At 40.3% G+C, this 25,071-nt stretch overlaps 1 protein-coding gene across 1 annotated transcript; it reads left to right on the forward strand.

Annotated features, from left to right (window-relative positions):
• The first annotated feature begins 1,820 nt into the window (after window positions 1–1,820).
• On the forward strand, window positions 1,821–24,206 carry RRAGD (Ras related GTP binding D). The gene is made up of 7 exons (XM_053974316.1): window positions 1,821–2,055; window positions 8,610–8,905; window positions 9,308–9,507; window positions 10,489–10,603; window positions 16,385–16,527; window positions 18,164–18,312; window positions 20,250–24,206. Exons 1-7 carry the CDS (start codon window positions 1,908–1,910, stop codon window positions 20,399–20,401), a joined length of 1,203 nt encoding a protein of 400 aa, XP_053830291.1. The 5' UTR covers window positions 1,821–1,907; the 3' UTR covers window positions 20,402–24,206.
• Window positions 24,207–25,071: the final 865 nt, after the last annotated feature.

Below are 25,071 nucleotides of genomic sequence, written 5' to 3' on the forward strand. Positions count from 1 at the left end.
TTTCAGCAGGCTAATGCCTGTCAGGGCTGTCCCAAGACACAATGCTGAAAACATGAGTGGTAAAAAAATCCTGCTCCAAACCTAAGTCCTAATTCCTTTTACAGGATTTAACCTTGAAAGGTTTCCCATAATCTTTTAGTACATTGTTAATCTGTTCAAGCAAAACTTCCAAGCAGGTTGATAAGTTGAGAATAAAGCCAGGCCTTGCAATAAATTTGTATATTAATAGGCAAGGGGGATTTCTCCCACCTCTGAACAGATGTGTACCTCCTTTATCTACGGTGGGTTAGTGCAACCTGGAAGGCCTGGCGATAAGAAGATTGTCATGCAGCACAGGGGTCAGAAAAATAATCAGCTGCAGGAAAAAAGTGGAGACTCCAAACAGAAGTCTAATCAATATACTGAATGCAAGGAGGGAGAATGGGACAGAAAGAAGTAGAAAGGAAGAAACAGAAACAGAGGGAAATGTGGTGTTGGAGAATCAGGAAGTCAGCTGCCAGTCACCACAGTGGGCAGCATGGGATGACAGTCAGGGACTAACACACACACTCTGGAGCTTAGACTGGTACAAGATAAGAAGAGCAGCACTGGAAACTCCGGAGAAGGAGCCTGGGTGAGAGGCAGGAGGTCTGTCCTTGCAGAGCAGGCCTGGAGGAAGCAATGGCAGGGAGATTAGAACACCTTGGTCTGTCAGGGGCATCAAAATCTCAACTTCTTCAGAGATTTCACTACTATGTCTCTTAGTGTTCCTTATTAATCAAGTTAATTATTTCTAAAATAATCTCTCTAACCCATACTGCAAATACATTACCTCCCACCATCAGTGCCTAGCTTAACAGTTTGGGCTTGCCCATGTGATGACAGTCGGCATGGAAGGAGCATGGGGCAGGGCAGCAGGCAGTGCTTGGCAGATGGGTGAGCTGAGCAGCACCAAGCACACACTCGTCCTGCCCATGTCCCAGAGTCTTCCACATGCTGGAAGTGTGTACAGATGATGCAGGAGAGTCTGTCTTTGGAGTTTGTGCAGGATGAGGTTGCAGGACATGACCAAGAAGAGGAGGCTCAGGGGAAACCTTACCACTCTCTTCAAACTGACTGAAAGGAGGTTGTAGCCAGATAGGGGTCGGACTCTTCGCCCTGGCAACCAATGACAGGAGGAGAACACATAGACTTAAGCTGTCTCAGGGGGTATTTGGGTTCTACATTAGGCACAAATTCTTCCCAGAGAGGGTGATTAGATTCAGAATGGACTGTCCAGGGAGGTGGTGGAGTCACCGGAGGTGTTTAAGGAAAGACTGGACGCGGCACGTAGTGCCACGGTGTAGTTGACATGGTGCTGTTCAGTCATAGGTTGGACTCGATGATACCGTAGGTCTTTTCCAACCTATTTGCTTCTGTGGCTGTAAGGATTCTGAGCAGGGATGCTTGTAATAGAAACGCCAGGTGCCATCTGGGTGCCGCTGCCGGGCACACCTGGCCACTCCGCTCGCCCACCGCGGCGCCCCGCACGCCAGGGGCAGCGCCTCGCGTGTGCACCGCTCCCACGGGTGTCTCTCGGGACAGCAGGGCCGGGGCGAGCGGCGGCGGCGCTCGGAGCCGCCGGTGAGCCCGCAGCGCCCGGCAATGCCCGCCGGCGCTGGGGTGCCAGCCGCACGGCCTGGCTCGGGAGCGGGCCCGGGCGAGCGCGGAGGCCCCGGCGGCCCGTGACCGGGCGCGTCAGGTGACGCGGGTCACGCCGCCACCCCGCCCGCCCCGCCGGCAGCTGCGCCGCGCTCCGCCAGCGCCGTGCGGGGGGAAGGAGGGGAGCGGCGGCGGCGGGCGCGGCGCCAGCGCGGGACCTGCGCCCCCGCGCCCCGAGCCTGCCGCAGGCAGAGGGGCCGCGGAGCCCCGCGAGGAGCGCGGCCGTCATGAGCCAGGTGCCGAGGAAGCTGCCGGAGGAGGAAGAGGGGGACGAGGAGGAAGAAGAGGAGGAGGAGATCGTGGGCTTGGCGGGCTACGCCGACGGGGCCGAGTCCTTCTCGGACGGCGACGCGGAGAGCGGCGGCGATGAGGCGTGTGAGTGCCGCTCGCGGCGGCCGCAGCGGCACCGGGGGCGGCGGGGAGCGGCTGGGCGGCGGCCGCGGGGCTGCGGGGGCGGGGGCTGGGGCTGCTCCCGGAGAGCCGAGGGGCAGCACCGGGCTCGGAGGGGGCTGCGGAGTAGCGGCCGGCAATTAGTGCGGGTGTGGAGTGAGGCGGGGCGGGGGCCGGGGTGAGGCCGGGACGGTGGCGGGGGACGCAGGGCCGCCGCCAGGAGGTGAGGTTTGGCGGCCCGCGGATGTGGGTCAGGGAGGAGGCGCGGCTCCCCGCGGGGTTTGGAGCACGAGGGGAGCCAGGGACAGCGGTGCGGGGAAAGACGAGGCGTCCAGAGGGAGGGCAGGCCCAAGTGGGGACGGGGTTGGGCACTGGGAGGCCGAGCGGAGCGAGGATGCTGCGGAGGTGGCCATGGGAAGGGCCGGGACGGGGGCAGGGTGCTCGGTGGGTCAGAGGGTGCAGGGAGCTCTGAGGAAGGAGCAGGGCAAGGCTGACAGGTAGCAGGAAGCGTTGGGAAAGAGAGAGGAGGCAAAGGGAGTGCAGGCAAAGTGTGTGTGTGTAATTTCTCATCAGTATTCTTCAGGTCTGGGGTGAGAGTTATTAGTTATTAGAGGCCACAGCTTGATGATGTGACCCGAGTGTGCCAAGGAGGTGGGGGGTTGGGTGTCACGCTATAAAAGGCAGCGGCCACACGCAGCTCTGTGTCCGGGGCTGCTCCGCAGCTGCGAGTGTCAGTCCCACAGTGGCAGGCTCTGCTAAATGTCCGTCTGTCTGTGCTTGTGAGGAGCCGCCTTACTCACTGCATGTCCGTGTCAGTGTGGATGGTGATGCTGAGAAGGACGGGCTTACCAGGAAAAGCAGTCTCATTCAGTAGAAAAAGGAAATGCCAGCTCAGAGCCTGTTGCGTTCATTCAGAGCCTGAATTCATTCTTCTGAGACATATTTCACAAAGGAGCTTGGAGAGCTCTCAGTATCACAGGATAAAAAAAGAAGTGCTTTTTTTATAAGAGCGTAATAAAAGGCCACATGTTTTAAGTCTACTTTGATATTAGCGTGCGGAACCCTTCTCCTTAAAGGCCCAGTCCTCCAGGCTGCCATGGGAGGTGCTGCACTGACAAATGTAATTTTGGGGAGTGGAGGAAGGTCAGTGCTTTGAGTATAAGCCTTCATGGTTAAAAGCTATAGGAATGTTAGACTATAAGAGCTATAACTGAGGCTAAATAAAGTCTTACTTGAACCTGCTAAAGAATTGCCTTCTTTTTGATGCAAAGAGAATAAATTTTAATGTGTTTCTTTAGTGCGACAATAACTTAGCATTTTCTGTAGAGAAGTAACCCATATATTGTCTTCAGACAAATTCATTTGGATATTTTTGAATAGGAACTTGTTAGGCTGCTAAAAATTGCAATTGCTTCTTTATAGTAACACTAGAATATTGTACTTAACAGAAAAGAGCCTTTACATCCTGAATAGCAGGAGAAGGCAGTCCATGCAGGGACTATTTTACACAGGCTTAAAATAAAATCCATTTTAACTGTTCAGATTCCCTGGTTTTCTGTTCCATTTTGAATTCTCTGGAGAAAGAGGCAGACAACATCTGAAACAGAGGGGGCTGGGATTTGGATCTGTGTTTTGTGTAACACTGGGCTGCAGGGCAGGGGGCTTTCCCCTTTTTTTTGTCCTCTCTTCCTGGCTCTGTACAGCAAGTAGTCCAAAATTCAGTGTCAGTGCCTCCACTTTTCTACAAAGAAAGAATGAAAAGGGCACTATAAGAAGAATAGCTTCAATGCATGGCTGTTGACAGTGAAGAGAGAAGCTAGGCTTAAAAGTAAAAGCTTAATTTCTTCTTGTAAGCATGCAGAAGATTTCAGAACTTCATACTGGTCATCCGTCACCCTATACTGGGTTTGTGTCTCTGGCTTCAGTGCTGAAATCATTGTCCTTCATTTACACTTAGGGTCATATTCAGAGACCTTAAAACACTTAAATTTACATAAAGCATAGTAATATTTTTTATAGACGCAATTAAAAAGTGTTTAGAAGCAGGAAAGTCCTCTGCAGAGTGTCCAAGGAGGTGGCTTTAAGACGTACCACTGCAGAGTGGTAACTGCAGAGTGCTGCCCTTGTGGCAGCAGGGGACCTGGTCTTCTGGAAAAGACACTTCTGAGTCTTTTCTGTAGCCACAAGAATTTCCTTCCACCAGGTGATTCTGCAATGTCTATGAACCCACAGTGGCTGAACAGCCTTCTTCATTGCACACAAGCTTTTTCTGTTAACTCTTTAGTCTCAGGCCGTCTGTTAGCGTTGAAGATGTTCATTGCATGTGTTTTGTAAGGGCATTGTCTTGACAACAATCCAAAGTGCTGCAAATACCACAGTCACAGCAGTACTGGAAATGCTACAGGATTAATGGGTTTGAAGGTAAGAGTAGAAAGTTTGTGACTGTTACCTCTCCTTTACACAGAAATGGTTAAAACTTAATATAACTTAATATAACTGAGTTAGTGGGGGGAAAAAATCATCATTAGCTGTATTAGTTCAACACTAGACTCTGAGGCTTGTTACCTTGCAGATGGTAACATGAGCAAAATAATTCCTTTTGGTTTTATGTTACTTGAACAGATGAGCTGTGATGGTTTATTTGGATGTTTGAAAGCTGGTGGGATATACAGAACGGGGCATCCCCATCCCATACTCCTGCAAAGCATGGGTAGTCACCTGCTTTGACAATTAATTGCAATTGATTTGGAATTCAGGATGTGCTTCAAAAACTGTTTTAGTTATGTCTATATTTCTAATAGCATAAGGGAGATACTAAAGTATTCATTGTGTACTGGTGAGACAGGTCGGGACTGCTAGATGTGGTTCTCACCTCCTCAGAGCTGTGCTCTTCTGTGTGTTGCAATGCTTGCAAAACACACTCCATAGGCAAGGACACAGCTGCAGTTAACAGAAGTTTTGTGAGGAATTGAGTGCTTTTCTGTGAAAGTGCTCTTAGGTTTGTTGAATTAAATTTGTGAATACTTCAAAAGAATGGCCTCTAACCAGCATGGCTTCTGTTCTTTATGGCTGCTTAGAAAAGCTGAAATATGAAGGGCTGTTGATATGCATTAGAGTCTGGCATTTTACAACATTTACTATTTGCAAAAGGGAATGAAGCAGGAAATGTGTTGCATCTCACAATAGGGAAAATTATCTTTCCCGTTATAGAACAGAGAACAGTTTAGTGTTTCTCTTGAGCATATTATGATCTCACTCAGTAACCTAGTCTGGGAAGTTGCAGTGATACATCTATTGGCATTTCTGTGGCAAATTAAAAAAGGAGTTGTCATGTACTCCTGCAAAGGAATGTGGGCAGGCAATGCATCGTCCAATTCCTTTACATATAAGGTAATCTCTTAACTCTCTCTGAGAGGGAAGTGCTGTAGAAGCCTTGCTATCTCGTCAGGTTTGGATGATACTCTTACATTTCCCTGTCTTTGAACTGGCAGGATTTCAAAAGCTAAGTAACAGTCTTACTAGCAGAAGAGCTGGTCTTCATTCTTCTCATCCCTAATTCTGTTTGCAGTTGCAACTGTATTTTTTTAGTATGCCTTTAATAGAAAGCAATTTCCTTCTATTAAGCATTATAATCAGTAAAAATCTAACAGCCTGGAATAATTTAATACCACATTGTAAAAACTCCCAAATTGTTTAAAATATTTCTTCAGATATGTGTGGGTTTTTAGCTTGTTTCTCAAAGAAAAGGGAGTTAGGAATGTAGCTTGTCCTCTGGTTGTCTCATCAATAGTTAGAATCTTGGAAAATGCTGTGCACCTTCAACGAAATCTGAACAAAAGATGTCTCAAAGGTTATTAATGAACTTATTCCCACAAGTTTGAGGAAAACTGGCATTCAGAAAAGAGGAGAAAGCAAAATGAAGTGTCCTCAGAGGGACAAGTGAGCAGTTTTGTGTGTTCACTGTGGCAGCAGCTGGCAGAACGGGTGTACACAGAGTGGCCAACTGAAATGTGCTGAGCTCCAGATCAGCCACAGCATGTCATATCTATTATTTGGAGGAGATGTCATAAGACATACAGGAGGAAGTTGGTGTTATTGTGGTGGGAAGAGGAAGGGGACACAAAGTACAAATCCATGTTAGATTAGACTTCGTAAGTTCAGTTGCATACAGAGCAAATGGGAGGCTTTTTATTTTTTTGAAACATGCAATAAAGCCTCAACTTGAAGACTGTTCCTTTACATGCTTTTATAAAGTCTTTATAAAACTTTGAATAAATTATTTTCTTTGATGGCAAAAAAAAAAACAAAAAAAAACAAGAGTGTGAGATGAAGGATACACCATTAAATCTTGCATATTTGCTTATTGACAAGACTGTACCCCCTGAACATAAAATATCTTTACATAATCCTAGAGCAGATGTTTATTATTCTTCTGGAGGTGTGAAGTATTGTAGGCACATGTTTCTCCTAGCCACAGGAGGTACTACCTCTGTTCAAGCTGATGGAAGAGGAGCATGGTAGAGGATGGTAGAGGAGCATGTTGACCTCACATTCTTGCTTCCTAAATTTGTTGTGTGTAGACCATCAGAAGTGCCCATTGCTGTGTTTATAGGATGAGATTCTTACAGAGTTACCTATGCCTGCTCTGCCTGAAAGCGTTTCCCCTGTGCACTACTCCTGCCTGGCAGTGTTCAGGTGTGATAATTGGTAAGACCACAGTAAGTGGTAATACCTGCCAATTACCACTTTCAATTGTATTTGAAACGGACAGGATCCTCCGATAATGAGTTGAAAACTTCTGTCAGTCACTGGTGACACGGACCTGCACTGAGTGGCACAACCTTTCACAAGCCAGTAGATGGTGCCAGGAGATGTTTTATGCTAACACTGTAATACTGTCAGTTTGAGAAGTCCAATACTGTCAGTTTGAGAAGCCCTACTTTTCTGTCACGCAACTTTGGGAGGCACAAAGAGACCTGGACAAGGTTCTGTACCCTCCTGGCAGACATACACTGCCCCTCTGCCCCTGAAATCTATGCGTGAGACTTCAGGCACACAAGAAGACACAAGATTTCGTCACCACCCCTGGGTGCAAAACATGCTCCTAGGCAAAGAATTCCTTTAAGCTTTCTATCTTTTTTTGGCTGATAAGACCATGTAATAAATTGGCAGGTTCAAATTGTTACTGAGGTTTCTTGTTTTGGATTTTCATATTTTGGGAGTAAAGCTGACCACGTATGCAGGGCATATTCAAGAATGATGCATGTGAATAAATGTGTGCCAGATAAGTTTTGCAATTCAAAACTTATCCCAGCAGAAAAAAAGAAAAAGAAATGCAATTATGTTGTGCTATGAAGTATAATCTGAATAGTCTGTAGTGCAGTGGATAGGAGATCTACCAAATCTCACTGGACAGTATGTTTAGCCTGTTGTGCGATCAGTATTTTAAACCTGACCTCTGTGTACTGACCTCTGAGTTGTACTCTGTGGATTTAGCACTGACATCTCTTTTTTTTTTTTTTTTTTTTGTGCTGCTTATGTTTGACACTGCAGAGTCATAGAGGTATTTCAAAGCTTTTTACATATAAGGGCAGTGCCATTTCACCTCAGCACCAAAGGACATTTCAAAGTTCTAGGCCAACTAAATGCAGCAATTTAGACTGCTAGAGATACCTGAAGCTAAAGTGCCTACAGGAATGGATAGCTATACATTCAGGTCCTTACAGATACAACAGCATAGTTTACTGTTAGAACTACCTGATGCTGATAGAACTGCATCAGCACCAGAAAAAGTAGTGCCAGTTTCAAACTGGGGTAGGTAACACAATGAAACCCCTGTGTTCCCAGGCTTTGTTTTGCAAATAGGTAGATGATATGCTGTAATCTTATTTATTGGATAACAGACCTTTACAGATTGTAACACAAATTGCTGAGCAGCAGGTGAAATCTTAAGCACCTTAGAAAAGGATTCCTCATGAGCTCAGTACTGTAAGCAACATAGAAGCACTGTGTACCTGCTGAGTTGAACTCTTCTTGTAGCTCCTTGCATGTGTGATTTCATTTATTAATTCATTTTTTGGTTGATTGATTTTAGAGAAAGGAGCCCTCAGGTAGAAAGGTCATGCAGAGGTACTTTACAGAGTCTTACTCTGTTCTTCCAGCGTCGTGATGTAGCTATCTGCTGGAAAGGGTATTTGTTATCAGATGATATTCTTTTAAAGGAGAATATATGTGGCATAGTGTTAATTAGAGTAAAATTAGGTATTTAAAGATGTCTATGTGTGATAACAGATTTTTCACATACAACTTCTGCAGTTTCTGTCTTGGAGGTGAGAAGTAGATTTTCCGATAGTATACCCTAAGGGGCAAATAATTCAAGTCAAAATGCCTGTAGCACTTCTCTCTAAGTGTAAACATTGGTAACATTTGCATAAATTAATATAAAAATTTATGAACATAAATATCAAATGCATGTTATCTAGCAGTTACTAATTATATTGCCATAGTATATTCCTTTTTTTCTTGTGTGATTTATTCAGTTTTGGATTTCAACGATCCCTTCAGTACTGAAGTTAAGCCAAGAATCCTGCTCATGGGATTGAGAAGAAGTGGAAAGTCTTCCATTCAGAAAGTTGTCTTTCACAAAATGTCACCGAATGAAACTCTCTTCTTGGAGAGCACAAACAAGATCTGCAGAGAGGATGTTTCCAACAGCTCCTTTGTCAACTTTCAGATATGGGATTTTCCTGGGCAAATTGACTTCTTTGACCCTACGTTTGATTATGAGATGATTTTCAGAGGCACTGGAGCACTGATATTTGTTATTGATTCTCAGGTAAAAAAAGGGGCTTTAAGCTATTTTTTTTTCTGTCTTCAGCAATAGACAAATGGGTTGGAAAGCACAGGTTTTTTCAAAGCAAACAAATAATCACAAACACACATTAAAAGAAGTCATTAAAACTTGAAGAGCTGCTTGGCTATTTTTAATCTCTCTCTGCAGTGTGTTCGGAAGTTAACTAATTTGTTTTAACATCTCAAGGTTCTTGCTCAGATTCCTAAGTGCTGACAGCATGAGATTGGTGCACATGCTGGATGTAGGCTCAGGCTTCTACTTATAAAACATTTAAAAAATCAAGCTGTTCTTGAGCTGTAGTACTTTTTAAAAATAAGTATCATAAAATATAATATATATATTTTAAACTTTCCTAAGTTGTAGCTCTTCTTTTTGCTTTATTAGGATGACTATATGGAAGCATTAGCTCGGCTGCATCTTACTGTGACCAGAGCCTATAAAGTGAATCCAGATATCAACTTTGAAATCTTTATCCATAAAGTGGATGGTTTATCTGATGATCATAAAATTGAAACACAGAGGGATATTCACCAGAGGGCAAATGATGATCTTGCAGATGCTGGATTGGAGAAGATTCACCTCAGGTGAGAAAAATTGCTGTGCAGAGAATGCTAAAGAGGAGAGCAGCTTATTTGACAAGTTACCATTTTCTGTCCTCTTGAAGTAGCAGGCAACATGCTTTTGATACATGAAGGAAAGGGATAATTAGAGATACTGCATTTGACCTGAGGCAAAGTGTCCTATTTCTGATTGCTATCTTAAAGGGAAAGATGGAGAGCTGCTTAATAACAGATGCCAGACAAACATGCCAGAATCCTATCCGGTTTTGCTGCAGTTGCTGTCTTGAAATAAGTTGGCTTGGACAGTGACAACAACCAGTAGAACTCCAGGCCATGGAGTGTATATGCCACCACATCACTTTTGCCTTTTTTGAAATCCCTGTGCCACATGGTCCCCTCCCAGTCACTCATCCTCGCTGCTGCAGGCTGCTTGGAGCTGCTTGGGAAGACCTGTGCTGTATCTTTGCCTTGTGTCTTCTGGTAAAATGGGTTACTGTAGCAAATGGTGACGAGTAGTGGACTTGGCAGACTGGGAACCAGAGGACATCAAGTTGTCATGGCTTTCTTAGCACTTTAAAGCCAAGTACAAATATATTAAAAAGAGAGGCCTGTCCCATGAAAGTGCCAGCTCTTTAGAGCTCTTAACTACTCGACTGCATCACTGCACTGATAAATGGGTCCACAGCTTTCAAAAAGTAGATCACAATAGGCATTCTCAGTAATACTCCTCTCCTGAAATTTGATATATATTTTTGTAAGAATACCAACATGGGAGTTGTATTAAAAAGTTTTACATTGAGTTCTAGGTTTCACTGTCTAGGCTGGGGTTTTTTTTTAATATAAAGTCCTGTGTTTCAATCATATCATGATTTTTGATCACAGGGGGTAATTGCATTACTGTAGGCACTTAATGTCTGACAATATTTTATTTCACTCATATTATGAAAGGTACATCATGTTCATAGTATGTGGCTAAAAGGAAAATGTGGTGACATTTTTTTCCAGCTTTTATCTGACAAGCATATATGATCATTCTATATTTGAAGCATTTAGCAAAGTGGTACAGAAACTGATTCCACAGCTCCCAACACTGGAAAACCTGCTTAACATCTTTATTTCAGTAAGTACTTACTATGTTCTTTGTCTGTAGATCTGGCTGTGTCCAGCATACATGTTCAGATACTCTGTTCACTGCCTTCTTAGAGATCACAAGCAATGTGAACTCTCAGAGAAATTATCAGAACTTAGTTGAAATGCACCTCCATGCAGCTTGGCATCACCTCCATGTATGTTAAACAGCATTGATAAGCTGCTGAGATACTCAGAGTATTTCCTGAGTCACATAAAGTGGGTTAGCAGCCATCACTTTTCTGCTCATAACATCAATCTGAATGTTGCATGTATTTGTTGAAATTGCACTTAAACCTTGTATGAATAAATATTTAAAGGAACATAATCTAGTCTGACCTCATATGGGGAGCTGTCTGTAGTGCTTCCCAGAATTAATTTTACTTTGTATTGGAAGTTTACCGAACTTAAGATAATCTTCTTATGTTGTGAAATTTTTCGACAGAGTCCACCACAACTTTCACCACTTCCAAAATTACTCTGAAGGCCACTTAGGGAGTTTTGTATATCTAGTGGTTTGTTACCACTGTGGAAGAGATTGCTTGCTCCACTCTTCCTCTATGTCTGATCCCTTCCTTTCCTTTCTACTGGTTCTGACACTCACCTGTTCCCTCATGGGGTTACTATACCATGCACTTATGCACTGTTAATTTAGCTAAAAGCAGGTGATGGACGAGCCCAATATGCTCTTGTTCTGGCACAAGGTAAGAGATGGAAACGTGGAGCAGTGAGTGAAGGGGAGCACAGTGAGTAGGCTGTGAAAAGGGGAAACTCCCTATTTTAGTGGTTGTTATATCAGGTTATAGTGGCTCCAAAAACTGCACCCTTTATCACAATATTCTAATTTTGTGCTCAGCATCTAGCACTAATTTCTGATGCTTCAATTTCCAAGGAAGATACTTGTGTCTTCTTGTGATTCTGACATAAGTAATTATTTAATATCATTCAACAGCCTGTTGATATTATTAGATAATAATAAAATATTATTTGATAATAATAAGATAAAATTTGACTTCATGGTTTCTCAGTGTGAAAATAGAGAGATAAAAGTTGGATGTGACAGGGAAAGCTAGGAATAGAGGAAGGTCATTACAAAAGTTATTCTCTTACTATTAAACAGCACATTTATACTGTTTCATAATGAATAGTTTGCTACAAAGATCTGTTTCTTCCAAAACAGCTGGACTGTATACCGGTTATTATCATGTAGTCTCAAAACTCCATGACAGAAAAGTAATGAAGAAATGATGACAACAATTCTAGAGCAATTAGATAGTGGTTTTGGCACACAGTCTTACAGAGAAAGCTGGCTGAATAATAGTCTTCTCTATGCCAGAGTCACTCCAGTCACTCTGTGAGTTCGATTTTTCTATGGAGTCTCCTCACTGTTTGGAGTTGGTGAAGGGTTTGTACAGAATCTCCACATGAACTGAGCACAGGCAGCTTCCTGAATGACTGATGACAGTTGCTTGTGTGTCTGGATCACCCAGCTCCAATCTCACCTACAATATTAGGTACAGTTTGTAAGGAAAAAAAAGTATTTCAAATAAATGGGATGTCCAGAAAAGTGAGGGTGGTGTGCTGTTTCTCCTGTTCAGTATGGGAAAAGTCTCAGACTGTTTCTTTGCTCCAGTTTCTAAATGACCTAGGGCCATGTCTAGCTGCATCACTATTTCCTCAGCATGGTTGCTGTTTTTACAAGTATCTTCTGTCTGTAGACAGACTCAGAATGATTATTTGCAGCCACAGGAAGATTAAGCATCGTTCTCCCTCATACAATAAGTTGGGGGGGTGCCTCTTTACCTTGGCAACTTAGTAAGAACAAATTTTGGCATGGATTTTGGTCACACCTTACCTCAGGAAGCCAATGTGTTGGATATCAGGGCGTGGGTGTATTCGTGTTCTACTTGTGAGTTTGCAGCAGCATTCACGAGGAACTGCTTTCATTTATGCCACGGAAACTTCCAACACAAAAAGCTGACGATTACAAAAATAGATCTGCGATCACTCTTAAGTTCACAGCAGGTTTTTTCCCAAGTTTATAACGCCACAGTGTGTGAGCATGTTTGAGGAACAATCAGTGTGATAATACTGCTTCTGCATTCTTTAATGTAACAGCTTGTAAGTCATTAAATAACTGGCACTAAAAATCCACATTAATCTTACCTGACTAACTTACCAGCTTCATATAGAAGGATGACTGGTTTTTTTTCATTTCTGTGGCCTTATCAACCAAACAAGTTGTGTGACATGGGAAAGTGTATTTTCATTTGAGGGTTGTTTGTTTGGAGGGATATTAAAAAGTATGTATTATGACAAACATTTATTATAGTAAAAATAAAACTATATACAGTTTTGATCATTTAATGATTTAAGTTTTGTAATCTGTAAATTCAAAAATTAATTCATGAAATCTGCTGTGTGATGTCAGGCCTGTTTAAATAATGGTCCAAAATTCATTACTAACTGGATGTCACTGGCAATATTCTCTTAAGTTCTTTTGAGAGTCACTTTTTAGGGCCAAATTCTGGCTTACTTTCATACATTAAAGACAGAAAAAAGGTAGGCCTGCTTACCTATCCTGGGAATTGGAGGAATACTACCACTTTTACTGAACCCATTCTATTTAAGTAATAGAAACAGTCTTCTACATCATCACACCCCATATGGTTGAGAGACACGGTTTGAATTTCAAGTACCTCATGGTTTTTACCTATCCAAAATAAAATCTCATATATTCATTGCAGATTTTTCACAATTACTCTCTTGGTTCAAATTAACCATGGAATATTCTTACATCAATTCCGAGTGCCTTTAGCACATGTTGCATCTTCTCTGCAGACTGTAGGGTTGTGTCAGAGAGAATGGGTGTTTATTCAGACCCTGCTCTCATTTAATCAATGGCAGCCTTTCATTCAGTAAGGAACCCAGCAGCTCCAGTAACAGAAACAGTTGATTTCTTATTGTAATTTTCCCTAAGCATTAATGATGTAATGTCTCTTTGAATAGTACTTTTTATCCACCTTTTCCTGTTTTTTTATGACTTGTTATTATTGTTTCTACAATTTCTGTTTGGGTTCTTTTGCGGGCTAGGGGTAGCAGGTGGAGGGTAAAGTGTTGAGTAGTTTCCACACAAAAATTCTGGGAAATCCTTTGACTTTTTGGTTACAGTTGTACTAAAAACCCTGGCAAATGAAATATTTGAAGGCATGTGGGTAAATTTAGTGCTTACTACTCCTGGCAGTCCATCCTACCTTTTCACAGAGGTTTCTGTCACCATACAAAGTTCTAAAGAGGCAAATATGTGCAGTTTCTCAGCAGGTCCTACCACTATGGATCAGTTGCAACTGAAAACAAGCACAGTTTAAGTTAAGAGACCAATTTCTGCCCTTAACCAGCAGGTGTAACTGCTGGCATGGCAAAATGTCTCAAGATGTTCATGGCAAACGTTCAGAAAACTTTCTGAACTGTCACTGCAAGTACAGGCAGGCTGCAGCACCTGGAGCTCTGAGATGAAAATATCACTTCTCATTGTTAAATGTTACTATATTGTCATATTACTGGCATCTTAATAATTAAAAGTGCATCTTACCTGTACAGCTGAAATTGTTGCTATGTCTCTCTTTTTATAATACAAAACTTTGTAATTGACTTCTCATGAATGACACTGCAGGGCTCAAGTTTCAGCTTCTTCTGTCTGAAATGACTTGTATTTTCAAATACAATTTTGGCAATGAGTTACAGCTATGTACTTACATGATATTTCAAAAGAGTCTTGTAATTAATCTTATTTGACAGCATCTGTTGAACTGTGTGAGGTGCTGTCAGAATTACTATTTGAAAAATAAAATTACAGAACTCCCATATGTGGCCAGAACAACCAGCATAAATATGCACACATTTTTGTTCTTTGTGCTCAAAGAACATAGACTCTTAGAACCCTGTAGGCTGAAAGGCACCTTTAGAGGTCAGCTGCTGCTCAGAGTCAGGCCAGTTACAGCAAGCTGGTTATGGCTGGGTCCAATTCAGCTTTGTGCATTTGGAAGGATGGAAACGCTACAGACTCTCAGGTCAGCATGCTCCCAGTCCTTCACTACTCTTCTGTTAATTTTTTTTCTTGTATCAAGTCAGAATTCCAGGCTGTGCCTTTTGGCTTCTGTCCTTCAACATTGTAACTCTGAGAAGAGCTACAGATTCTGGCTCTGGCTTCTCTGAACCCTTACATTAGGTATTTGTAGATAGCAATGAGTCTTCTCTTCTTCAGGTTGAACAAAGCCATTTCTCTGAGACTCTCCTTGTACATTCTGTGCTTCAGCCCAATTACCTAAGGTATCCACAGTGTATTCTTTGTTTTTAATATTTTTTTATTTCTGATTAACTGAAAGAGGCCACTCAGTCTTTTCCATTATGAAATACAAGAAATTCACCTGTATACTCTGTTGTTACTAATGGATGTTTGCAGCCTTAGCTCTGTGTGCAGTGATGGAAGAGTGACGCCACTTTAAGAAGAAAATGGTCAAAATACTTCCGGCCATTGCTCAATAGCATATATAGTGTTGGAAATTTTTCTGCCTATTTCAGGAAATATGGAAAGCAGGAGAGTCACTTCAGTTACTGAACTATGTGTTAAATAGTTGACTTAGAAAAGAAGGAAGAAAAAATGGAAAAGTTCTGTAACCATACAAAAGAAGCTTAAACTATTAAAACTTGTGAGGGATTTTCAGTGTGGTTTTTTTTTGGTGGTTACAGAACTACTGTGGCAGCAGTCCCAAACCATGTTAAAATGGGAATCCCATGTATGGAGACAGTTCAGTTGGATGGAGAAAATTGCTTGTCTTCCCATGTAGATGGACACTAAAGAGTATTTTATAGCTTGTGCTTTAGCAATGCTGGAAAATTGCCCTTTTTCATGCTGGGGTAGCTGTGTAGGTGTAATCCTTTGACATCAGCCTGCAAGGCTACTGTTTTCAGTTAAGTACATTTTTTTTTTCTCCAGGAAGCAGAGGCTTATGGCAGTTTACCTTATCTACACAAAGCCTAAGAGTTAGCATTCCTGGCTAGCTTCTCAGTGCTGTGAATACGATACATCTCCAGTAAGGAGAGCATCTTAATCAACTTGGCAGGATCAGAGGAACACAGCTGTCATTATTTTAGCAAGCCTTAGCATTTTAAACATGGCTTTAACTACCAGTGCTACATGAAACCTGAAGGTACCATCACAACGCTGATCTCTCTCCTGTGAGAGAACCAGACAGTAGAACAGCTACAGACTGCAATGAAAAAAATTCTTAATTTCCTTGGAAATCCATTCCTGAGCACTACTGTCTTCTTTGTCCATCAGTGTTTTCTTTCCCTTCTTTCTATCTTCTTGTATGCCCAGTTAGAATAACTTTAGATTACAGCTTTCTTTTATGTCTGTTGCTACAATTAAAACACGAAAATCTTGAACTTGGAAGATTTTTCTGCTCCCCCCCCTTGCCTCCCCTCATTTTCTACTGAACAGAAATCTCTTCAGGTGAAGAAGTTTGGGAGTGTCACTTGGCATTATGTCTGCTCAGAGACAGAAACTGTTGGAAGGTTTGTGAGCATTACTGTTTGCTACAAATACAACAGTGCTGTATGTACAGTTCTTTCAAAATGAGCTTAATTGCAATTTAATTTCTTTAGCCTAGACTTTTTGTATAACAGGCAAGTAAGGGAACAGAAAAACTTGGGGTTGATTTGAAAACATGGATTCCACTTTATTTTTCTTTTTTTTTCTTCTCTTGAATAGAATTCTGGGATTGAAAAAGCATTTTTATTTGATGTAGTCAGTAAGATCTATATTGCAACAGACAGCACTCCAGTGGATATGCAAACTTACGAGCTCTGCTGTGATATGATAGATGTTGTGATTGACATTTCTTGTATATATGGGTAAGTAAATTGTAAATGTTTTCCATAAAGCTGTGTACTGAGAATCTCAATAGCCTCAAAATTCCAGAGATGTAGGTATAAACAATAATGAGAATGGATAATTTGCCAGGACAGAGGAGGAGAAAACAGCTGGCTTCTGAGGGACTGATCCTTCCCAGCTACAAGCATTGCTCCCTGTTCAGTCTCTTTTGTTTTAAAAAGAAGTGGGGCCATATTTAGTTTTATTTAATAGCCAGTGGCCTCTAATAGCCTCAGAGAGTTGTTTCACTCTCACTTCAGTTCTCTGTCTTCTATTCCCTACATGACCTTTCTGGGTTTTTTTCAATTTCCCCTTCTTGTACATGAGCAAGTGGAAATCTCCTGGGCTGGCATGTACATCTCCTTGCAAGTTATGTGTTCAGTGGCTTGGCCCTTGGCCAAATGTAATGCCAGCCATTTCTGGGAAAGGTGGGGCACATTAAGAATTAGAGCACTAAGATGCTTACACTTGGAGGCCAATGCACAACATACTTAGAGAGTGGTAGGCTGGGCTAGCTTTGCATTTGTATCCACTGACAGACTTCTTGCACTCTTGGAGGAGGTACAAGGGAGAGTCCTGGTGCACATGTGCAATAAGCACTGGAACAATAAACTGTTGAATACTTAACCTAAAATCTCTGAAGTTTGTATATTCTACTGTGTGTTTCAGATTTTGGAGTCATCACTTGAGTAACTGTGTAAGAACTTGTTTTACAGAGGTATAAAATAAAATATGCTGATTTTTGTAAAGAGAAGGATTCTGCTGTGTAGTTCAAAAGAGCGTGCATTTAATAATTATCTGTACAACACCACCCGGGGGGCTCTTTATTTACAAAATATCATTCTTGCACTGTGGTTGTGTAGCCATTTAGCATTTATCACCAGAGATCTGCTTGCCATTTTTTAGCTATGAAGACAATATTACAATTCATTTTTTGTCCTCTGTTCCTGGAGCATCTGTGGAACTTGCCACTTTAATATATTATTGAGACTAATTGTTCTGGGAGGTTGGTGATAACTATTCATTTAACAATATCTCTGTGTGCATTCAGGAATGAGGATAAAATTACAATGTTACAGTGTACAAAAACTGATCATCATGACACAGCATCTGTGAATGAGAAATATCTTTTCATAATATGATGTTGCAAAAGCCAACATCTCATGAGGAAAGTCTCATGATGTCTTAAACTATCAGTCAGCTGCTACCACTCAAGCAAGTTTACTGATTTTGGAGTTATCAGTACAGATCTACTGTTTCACATGTTTATGATAAGTCATAATATAAAACACTGATTAAAAGAAAAGCAGCCTTGTGGTAAATGGGTGGTAACTTACAGAGGAAAAAATAAGGTTCCAGTTCAGGCACTTGGCAATCAAACAATTGGATTTCTAGCCCCAGATCTAAGGTTTGGTGTGTGATGTGATAAATAATTTAATCTCTTTATCTTCTTAGTTTACTAGTGTGTAGTTTGAAGAAGAGTCTCCCTGAAAGATTAAAATGAAGATTTCATAAATTTTGAGAATCTTTGGTGAGAGAAGCTATGTAACAGTACTTTTGTTAGCTAATGTGGTGTCTTACCTTTTCTTGTTTGTTTGTTTGAATACTGCTTTTTAGGCTTAAAGATGATGGCACTGGAACTCCTTATGACAAAGAATCAATGGCAATCATAAAACTGAATAATACAACTGTCCTTTATTTAAAAGAGGTGACAAAATTCCTTGCTCTTGTTTGTTTTGTCAGAGAAGAAAGCTTTGAGAGAAAAGGTATTTTCCCTTTTCTAGTATTGCATTAATTTTCCCTTATATTAGTGAGTTAATGAATAACTGAGGTTGTCATTAGCTGATAACAGTTTCTAACTGTATGGTAAATATTGAGGTAAGTACAGCTTGATAAAGCTTACATAACATTTTTAAAGGAATGAAAGTACTTGTGCAGGCATTAAAATGGGATGAAATCATAAACATATTTGACAACTTTCTGATATGAAAGCATTTGAAAGATTACATCCAGTGCAGTAAAGCTTCCACCTGCAACTGCAGACTGTGTCAGTTTATCTTGACTGACACTGATTTGTACCTGTTGATACCACCATACACATTTGGAACAGCTTGCCTGCCATAACCAAGGGAAAAATTTTGAAACTGACTGATAGAATGTTCTTGCTTATATCTGAAAGGAGGCTTTTGAAAAATGGCATATTTAGGGTCTAATCCTAATTAGGAGTGCTTTAATATTTTGCAGTTAAAGTGCGTAAAATTTCTGTCATCTTTCTGACCCTGGTCAAAGTTAATACTGAACCCTTAGTTCATGACCTCTCTGCTCACTGGCACAATGTTCACTGAGTTGCTGGTCTTTGTGACGTGCCCTGAGACCAAAACTCAGCAGCTGAAGAGCAAGCTGTCATCTGGGCTCGTGTGCCCCATCTTGTGATAGTAATTTCACCAGTCGGTGTTGGTGTACTTGTGAACGCAGCACTTGTACTATGTCTGCTGGGCTGTTTGACAGCCTGTTGAGCTTTTGATAGAACTTAAACTGCTCAAATGTCCCTTCCATACCCCTACCACCTTTATTGCATATGAATGTTGGATGCAGTTGCTTTCTGTAGAAAGCGTAAGAAGTGTTATTTCTGCATACTTACTAGCAGCACTGTTTCAGAAAGACACCCTGTTGAAAAAACATCCATTAGGGTTTGTTCAGAACTGTGTGAGGTTGTTGTGTCTGCATAGTTGGGACACTTGGTAGCCTTCACTCTTCTGCAGTATGCTTCTGGTATTATAATGGAGATGAGCTTTTTGTGCCTCATGAATTCCAAGTAAAATTTTGTCTGAACTACAGGGAGATGGAAAACAATTTCTGGGAAAAAAACCCAAAGTGTAACATGGTGGATTTAAACCACTTTAAAATATGCATCTCCTGTTACGGAAACTGAAGTGGAAAATGCTGCAGTATTTGAGTTAAGAAAGCTTATGGCATTAATATTAAATGAGGTCATGAGCTCAGTACCAAAATTCTAAAATTGTATTGTGGTATTACAGAATTGTAGCACTCAGTAAGTCTTCCAATTGACTACCAATATGGCTTTACAGCTTTTCTGTGGGATTACATTCAGCCCACTGACATGGTAATGTTATCTGCCTTCTATGTAAGTATCTAATCTAACAGCATGTCTATTGTGTTACTGTTTAATTACAGTGTAAGATGAAATACAACTGGCTGAGATTTGGTAATAGTTCTATCAAGTATCCATTTCAAAGTTTATGTATTGTCAAAGAATGAATATTTCTCGATTAATAGATGGTACTTATTTTTATTGCAGTTATTCTGTAAAGCAGATTTCCAAAATGACACCATATTTTATGAAAGATTTCAGTTTTTCTTCTAGTATACTGAGCACTTCTTCAAAGCCCTTTATTAAATTAAGGATCTTTTATCTGCCAATGAACTTCTGTTTGATTTCTCTTAAAACGTACAAGCATATTTAGTAGCAGACATCATATCAAGCTGTAATGCTTACTGAATTATTTGTATTTCTCAAATGTGCTTTTGTTTAGCACAGAAAAAAATTCCTGGACAGTTCACTGAATGTGACCTCCAAACAGAGAGTATGGTATTTCACTAAACACAGAATATAAGCAATGTTTTCATTACCTTATTTATATGAATGTCTTTATTAATATGTAAAACATTTGTGTCTCTGTAGGATTAATAGACTACAATTTCCATTGTTTTCGAAAAGCCATACAAGAAGTATTTGAAGTAAGAATGAAAGTAGTAAGATCTCGAAAACATCAAAGCCACCTGCAAAAAAATAAAAGACCCACTCCCAATGGGACACCAAGAATGCCACTGTAACTGAGATTTTCTGGCAATGTGGCAAGCAAAGTTTTCATGAAGTTGATGTGACTTCTGCATCTCATTGCACTGAGTGAAGAGGAAAACAAATGGGACTGATGTATTATATGAATTTTTCCTGAACGTTCAGAAAGCACTGTTTAAATATTTTTATCCAATCGGTTTTTTTCATATAGTGAGCACTTTGAGCAAAATGTTGTATATATAAACATTGAGGTGAGCACTTGTAAGAATTTTCTTAATATATGCTGTAAACCTTTTTCATGCCATATTAAGAAAAAACAGCTGTGACAGAAATACTGGGTACATAATTTGCACTTTTTCATGTTTTCCTTGTGGACTTGGACTTTGATAAACTTAGTTTTTATGGTGATTTTGATGCATGGTGTCAGGTAAAATGTATGCTGTAGTTTATTTACCTGCTGCAATCAAATTGGTTAGTAAACGATTAAGAAAACTTGGTACAATGCCTTTTTAAATTTGTGACAGCTAATACCTAACATTCATACAGATCTAATTTCATATATTTTTCAATTTGTAAACTGAAGAATAATATTGAAGTATTACAGCAATAAGCACCTTACCAGGGATCGTAACTGGTAGGTAAATATTAGCTTTTATAAAACAGGCTTTTGGCCAAATTTCATCCGGCGTTCTCCTTAACACTGGTCATGCCCTCTCTTGGGTCTGGTTTTATTATTTACCTCAGCATATACCACTAAAATACCTTTCTATAAAGATGATTGTTTTGTAAAATGGCTCTATGTTGCACTGGTATTTTTATAAGGCTTCAGGAGTATGTTGTATCTGTACAGCTGGATTTACATTGCTAAGTTTGTGTCGAGAGCCTGCACGTGTACAGTTGGCACAATGAAGAATGTGTATGTATTTCCACCCTGGCATTCTGATGTACTGATAAGTCATAAAGGTGTGAGCACTCGGTTCTGATTCCCTCTATCAGGGGTACTTCTGTGATTGAAATCAAGACGAGACCATTAAAATGAGGACTGGACAATCTACCTGCCATAATAATCAGCGTACATCACTACTTTTTATTTTAATACTGAACATGGGCAGACTTACCACAGGATCAGCCAGGACAGCAGAGGACTCTCAAACCTAAAAAGAAGTAACACTTACTTTCCATGTTCTGTATTCAGTGTTTTTGTTTAATTTGTGATACAAAATTATAATTTCTAGATGGAAGGGAAACACTAATTTTTACCAATTGCATGCGCAGTCTAATGGTTTTGTTGGCAGCTTTTGGGAGTGAGAAGAACTTGACCAGAATGGGAGGCAGCTTGCTGTACACTAGAAACAGGTAAGGGGAAATGTACCTTATGCACAGCTAATCTGCCCCTAGCCAAAACAGCTCTTAAGGCAGGCAAGAAGATAGAACCAATGGCTCTGTCAAGAGTTGTGTGATAAGTAATGCAGTTCTAGGGGCTCAGGAAGGTAAGAAATACTGATAATAGTGAAAATCACTGATCCTGGTGCTGGTGTGAAAAACAGTGACAGTAGCTGTAGTTTGGTACTGTCACCACCCATCATCTTAGTTGAGGGCAATTCTTCTGACTAGCCCTTCAGGTAAAGTAATGCAGAGCTGTTTTCAGAGTTCACCAAAGCAGTGATGGGTAAGAGACACCTTTTAGCAGCTTTCCAGTCCACAGGACTTTCACTGACTGGCTGCCGTAATTTCTGGCCATGTGTTTGTCTTTCATTTTGTTGAGATTCCCCCATTGGGTCACAATCTCTGTTCTCCCTTCATCCCACCAGGTGTAGGTGGCTACATGGGACTAAGAACCCCTACCAGGCTGGGCCAGATTTTTTTTGTTTGTTTTTATGTGTAAATTATCTCATCATAGTGGCTATGGTATGAGTCATAACTAAATGTAGCTTCCATATATTTGGCCTGAGTTCTATGTAGCCATGCATGCCCTTGTGTTAGAGACCATCAACTTGTTTACGATAGTGAAGTTGCCTCTTGTAGTCCCATCTAGAATTTGGAACAGACTATCTAGCATAATTTAGTGAAGGTGACTTTAGCCAACATAAAACTTCCAATTTGATATTATCAGAGTAAATGTAATTTTCATCAGATTACTTATGTTTCAAATATAAAATTGAAAGAATGTTAAAAATTCATTAGTTTTAGTGTTTAACTTTGGTATTTTCAGGTTAGGTGATAACTCATTTCACTTTTGAGTAATCATTTTCTTATGTTCTAGCTGAAGTGATTGAACGCTGAGTGAAGCATGCAAGGTTCTTTTTACAAATACATTTAAAACTTGCTTTTGCTTTAAAAAATTATTTTAAATTTTATTGAGATTCTAGTTTTTATTTTAAAGAAATTAAATACCCTATGTGCTACAAGAGGCACGTAAGGCAGTGTTGATATACCTTTTCTAAAATTAGAAATTATGGAAGAAGTAATTACTTTCCAAATAGTCCAGTATTTCTAAAGTACCTGATCCATAAGTCTCCATTTTTTATTTATCATTGAGGTTGACTAGAAATGGTAGGGACCATTAATGAACAAGCCATGTCTTTTTAAAACACTGGTTTACAATAAACCCGAACCAATTTAGTATCCCATAGACATTTTAAAGTCAGGAGCTAGATAACTATAAATCATTGGTTCCAAGAACTTGTTATAGTTGAGGAAATCCCTGTAAGTGATTCAACAGGCAGCAGCTCAGAGTGTGTGAAGGGTTCTCTGAAGAGTTCAAATGCACCTTTGAGCATGCACTGGAATGGCTATTTAAAATGTTACAATGCTGGAATATGTTTCTAAAATATGGTAATGCTGTTCATTAGCATGGAAGTGTAATTGACAGGAGCAAGCTAGTCTGATAAAGCATAATTCAAATGGATCATTTGAGCTCTCATGTTTCATGATAGGACAGGTTTTTTTTTTTCTCTAAAACAAAAATTCTGTGGTTTCTTGCATGTGAAATTGCACTCCTGATGATTTGATACTAAGGGAGCTCATTCTGTGAAAGTACTGCAGCAATTTTTAAAATAAATGTTGACCTATGAACTCCCTCCATCTTTATATGCATCATCAGATTAAGTGGAGGAATTAAAGAAAATAACCTGTAATTGTATACAGTAGCAACTGTTTGCTTTAGTGACATATTTCCTGTGCTGTCCTTTGCAAGTCATTGTAGAATATTTCTTTCTTAAATTGAACACTGAGGTTTTCCTGGTTTTGTACTGATAATGTACATGACATCATGTCATGATTTTTGTGCTGCAGCTTTGTCCTGTTAGATGGACAGATACATTAACACCAAAATTTCTTACTCAGATTCTAAATGTTTATCAATAGCTGCATGTGAATTTACTCAATTAGAGATAAACACATCAAATTCTCCCATTTCAGCTGTGTGAAAAATGAGAAATAAGCTTGGTTGGGAAGTTCTTTTGGGCTCCTCTTATATGGTGGCATATGGTTGACATCCCACTTGATTTCTCACTGTATTAATATTTGCATATTAGCTCATGCACATATCTTCAAATAGCTACATTTAAAAATGACACTAGCAGATTGCTGCTTTTAATTTGTTTTCTCCCTGGTATCTTCTGTGTTACCTTTCTCAGTTTGCTATCTCTGAATTTCACATTTTGCTGTAACCAGGTCTGATACCCAGTTTCCTTGGTTCCTGACAGCCTATTCCCTTTGGCTTGTAGGCATTATGAGCCACAGGCTAGGTCTTGAGCTAAAACCTACTGAAAAAATACTGAGTACAAAAAAATCTAAATTGTAAAAATCCATTACATGCTATTAACATCCCTAAAAAGACTTGACATATTTATGTAATCCTGGTTTGTATGCATGCCATAAAATACGTATTCATATTGAAGTCAGATTCACAGTCAGATTTTAAACATTTCTTAATTATGTCCAGAACATATTTTAAAATTTTAAAAATATATAAATATATCCAGGACAAAAACCCCTAGTGCAGCAGTCTATCACAATGTCTCTTGGACTAAACCAACATTTTTGATAAGGTAAAAGATTTTCATGAGACTAGTCAGAGAAGATACTCTACTGAATATTCCCCTGAATACCTGGACCTGCTACAAGTAAGAGGGATTATTTATTTCAGGATTGCTGAATAGCAGAAGAAAAAGAGAAAAAACCCATTGATGTCCTTTCTTTAAAAAAAAAAACAAAAAAACAAGCCAACAACTAACATGCACTAGCCTAGATTGAGAAGCACTGGGATTAGACACATGGATGAGTGCAAACATGAGAGGCAAGAAAAAAAGTACAGAGTGGCCAAAGGTACAGCATGTAGGCCAGAACATTTCAGTGTATGCAAACTGCCTTACACAAAATATTCAGGTTGGATATTTGGAGGAATTTCTTCACAGAAGGGGTGATTAAACATTGAAATTGGCTGCCCAGGGAGGTAATAGAGTGATTAAACATTGGAATCAGCATCCCGGGAGGTATTTAAGGAAAGACTGGACATAGCACTTAATGCCATGGTCTAATTGACCTGGTGATGTTTAGTCAAAGGTTGGACTTGATGATCCCAGGGGTTTTTTCAAACTGAATTGATTCTGTGGTTCCATGAAAATGTAGACCAAGGAAAGATAATGGGCTTATCACAGGGTCAGCCACGGGGAGGTGGTGTGGGTGAGGTCGTTACACCACA

This window comes from Vidua macroura, chromosome 3 (genome assembly GCF_024509145.1).
Source record: "Vidua macroura isolate BioBank_ID:100142 chromosome 3, ASM2450914v1, whole genome shotgun sequence".
Lineage (NCBI taxonomy): Eukaryota > Metazoa > Chordata > Aves > Passeriformes > Viduidae > Vidua > Vidua macroura.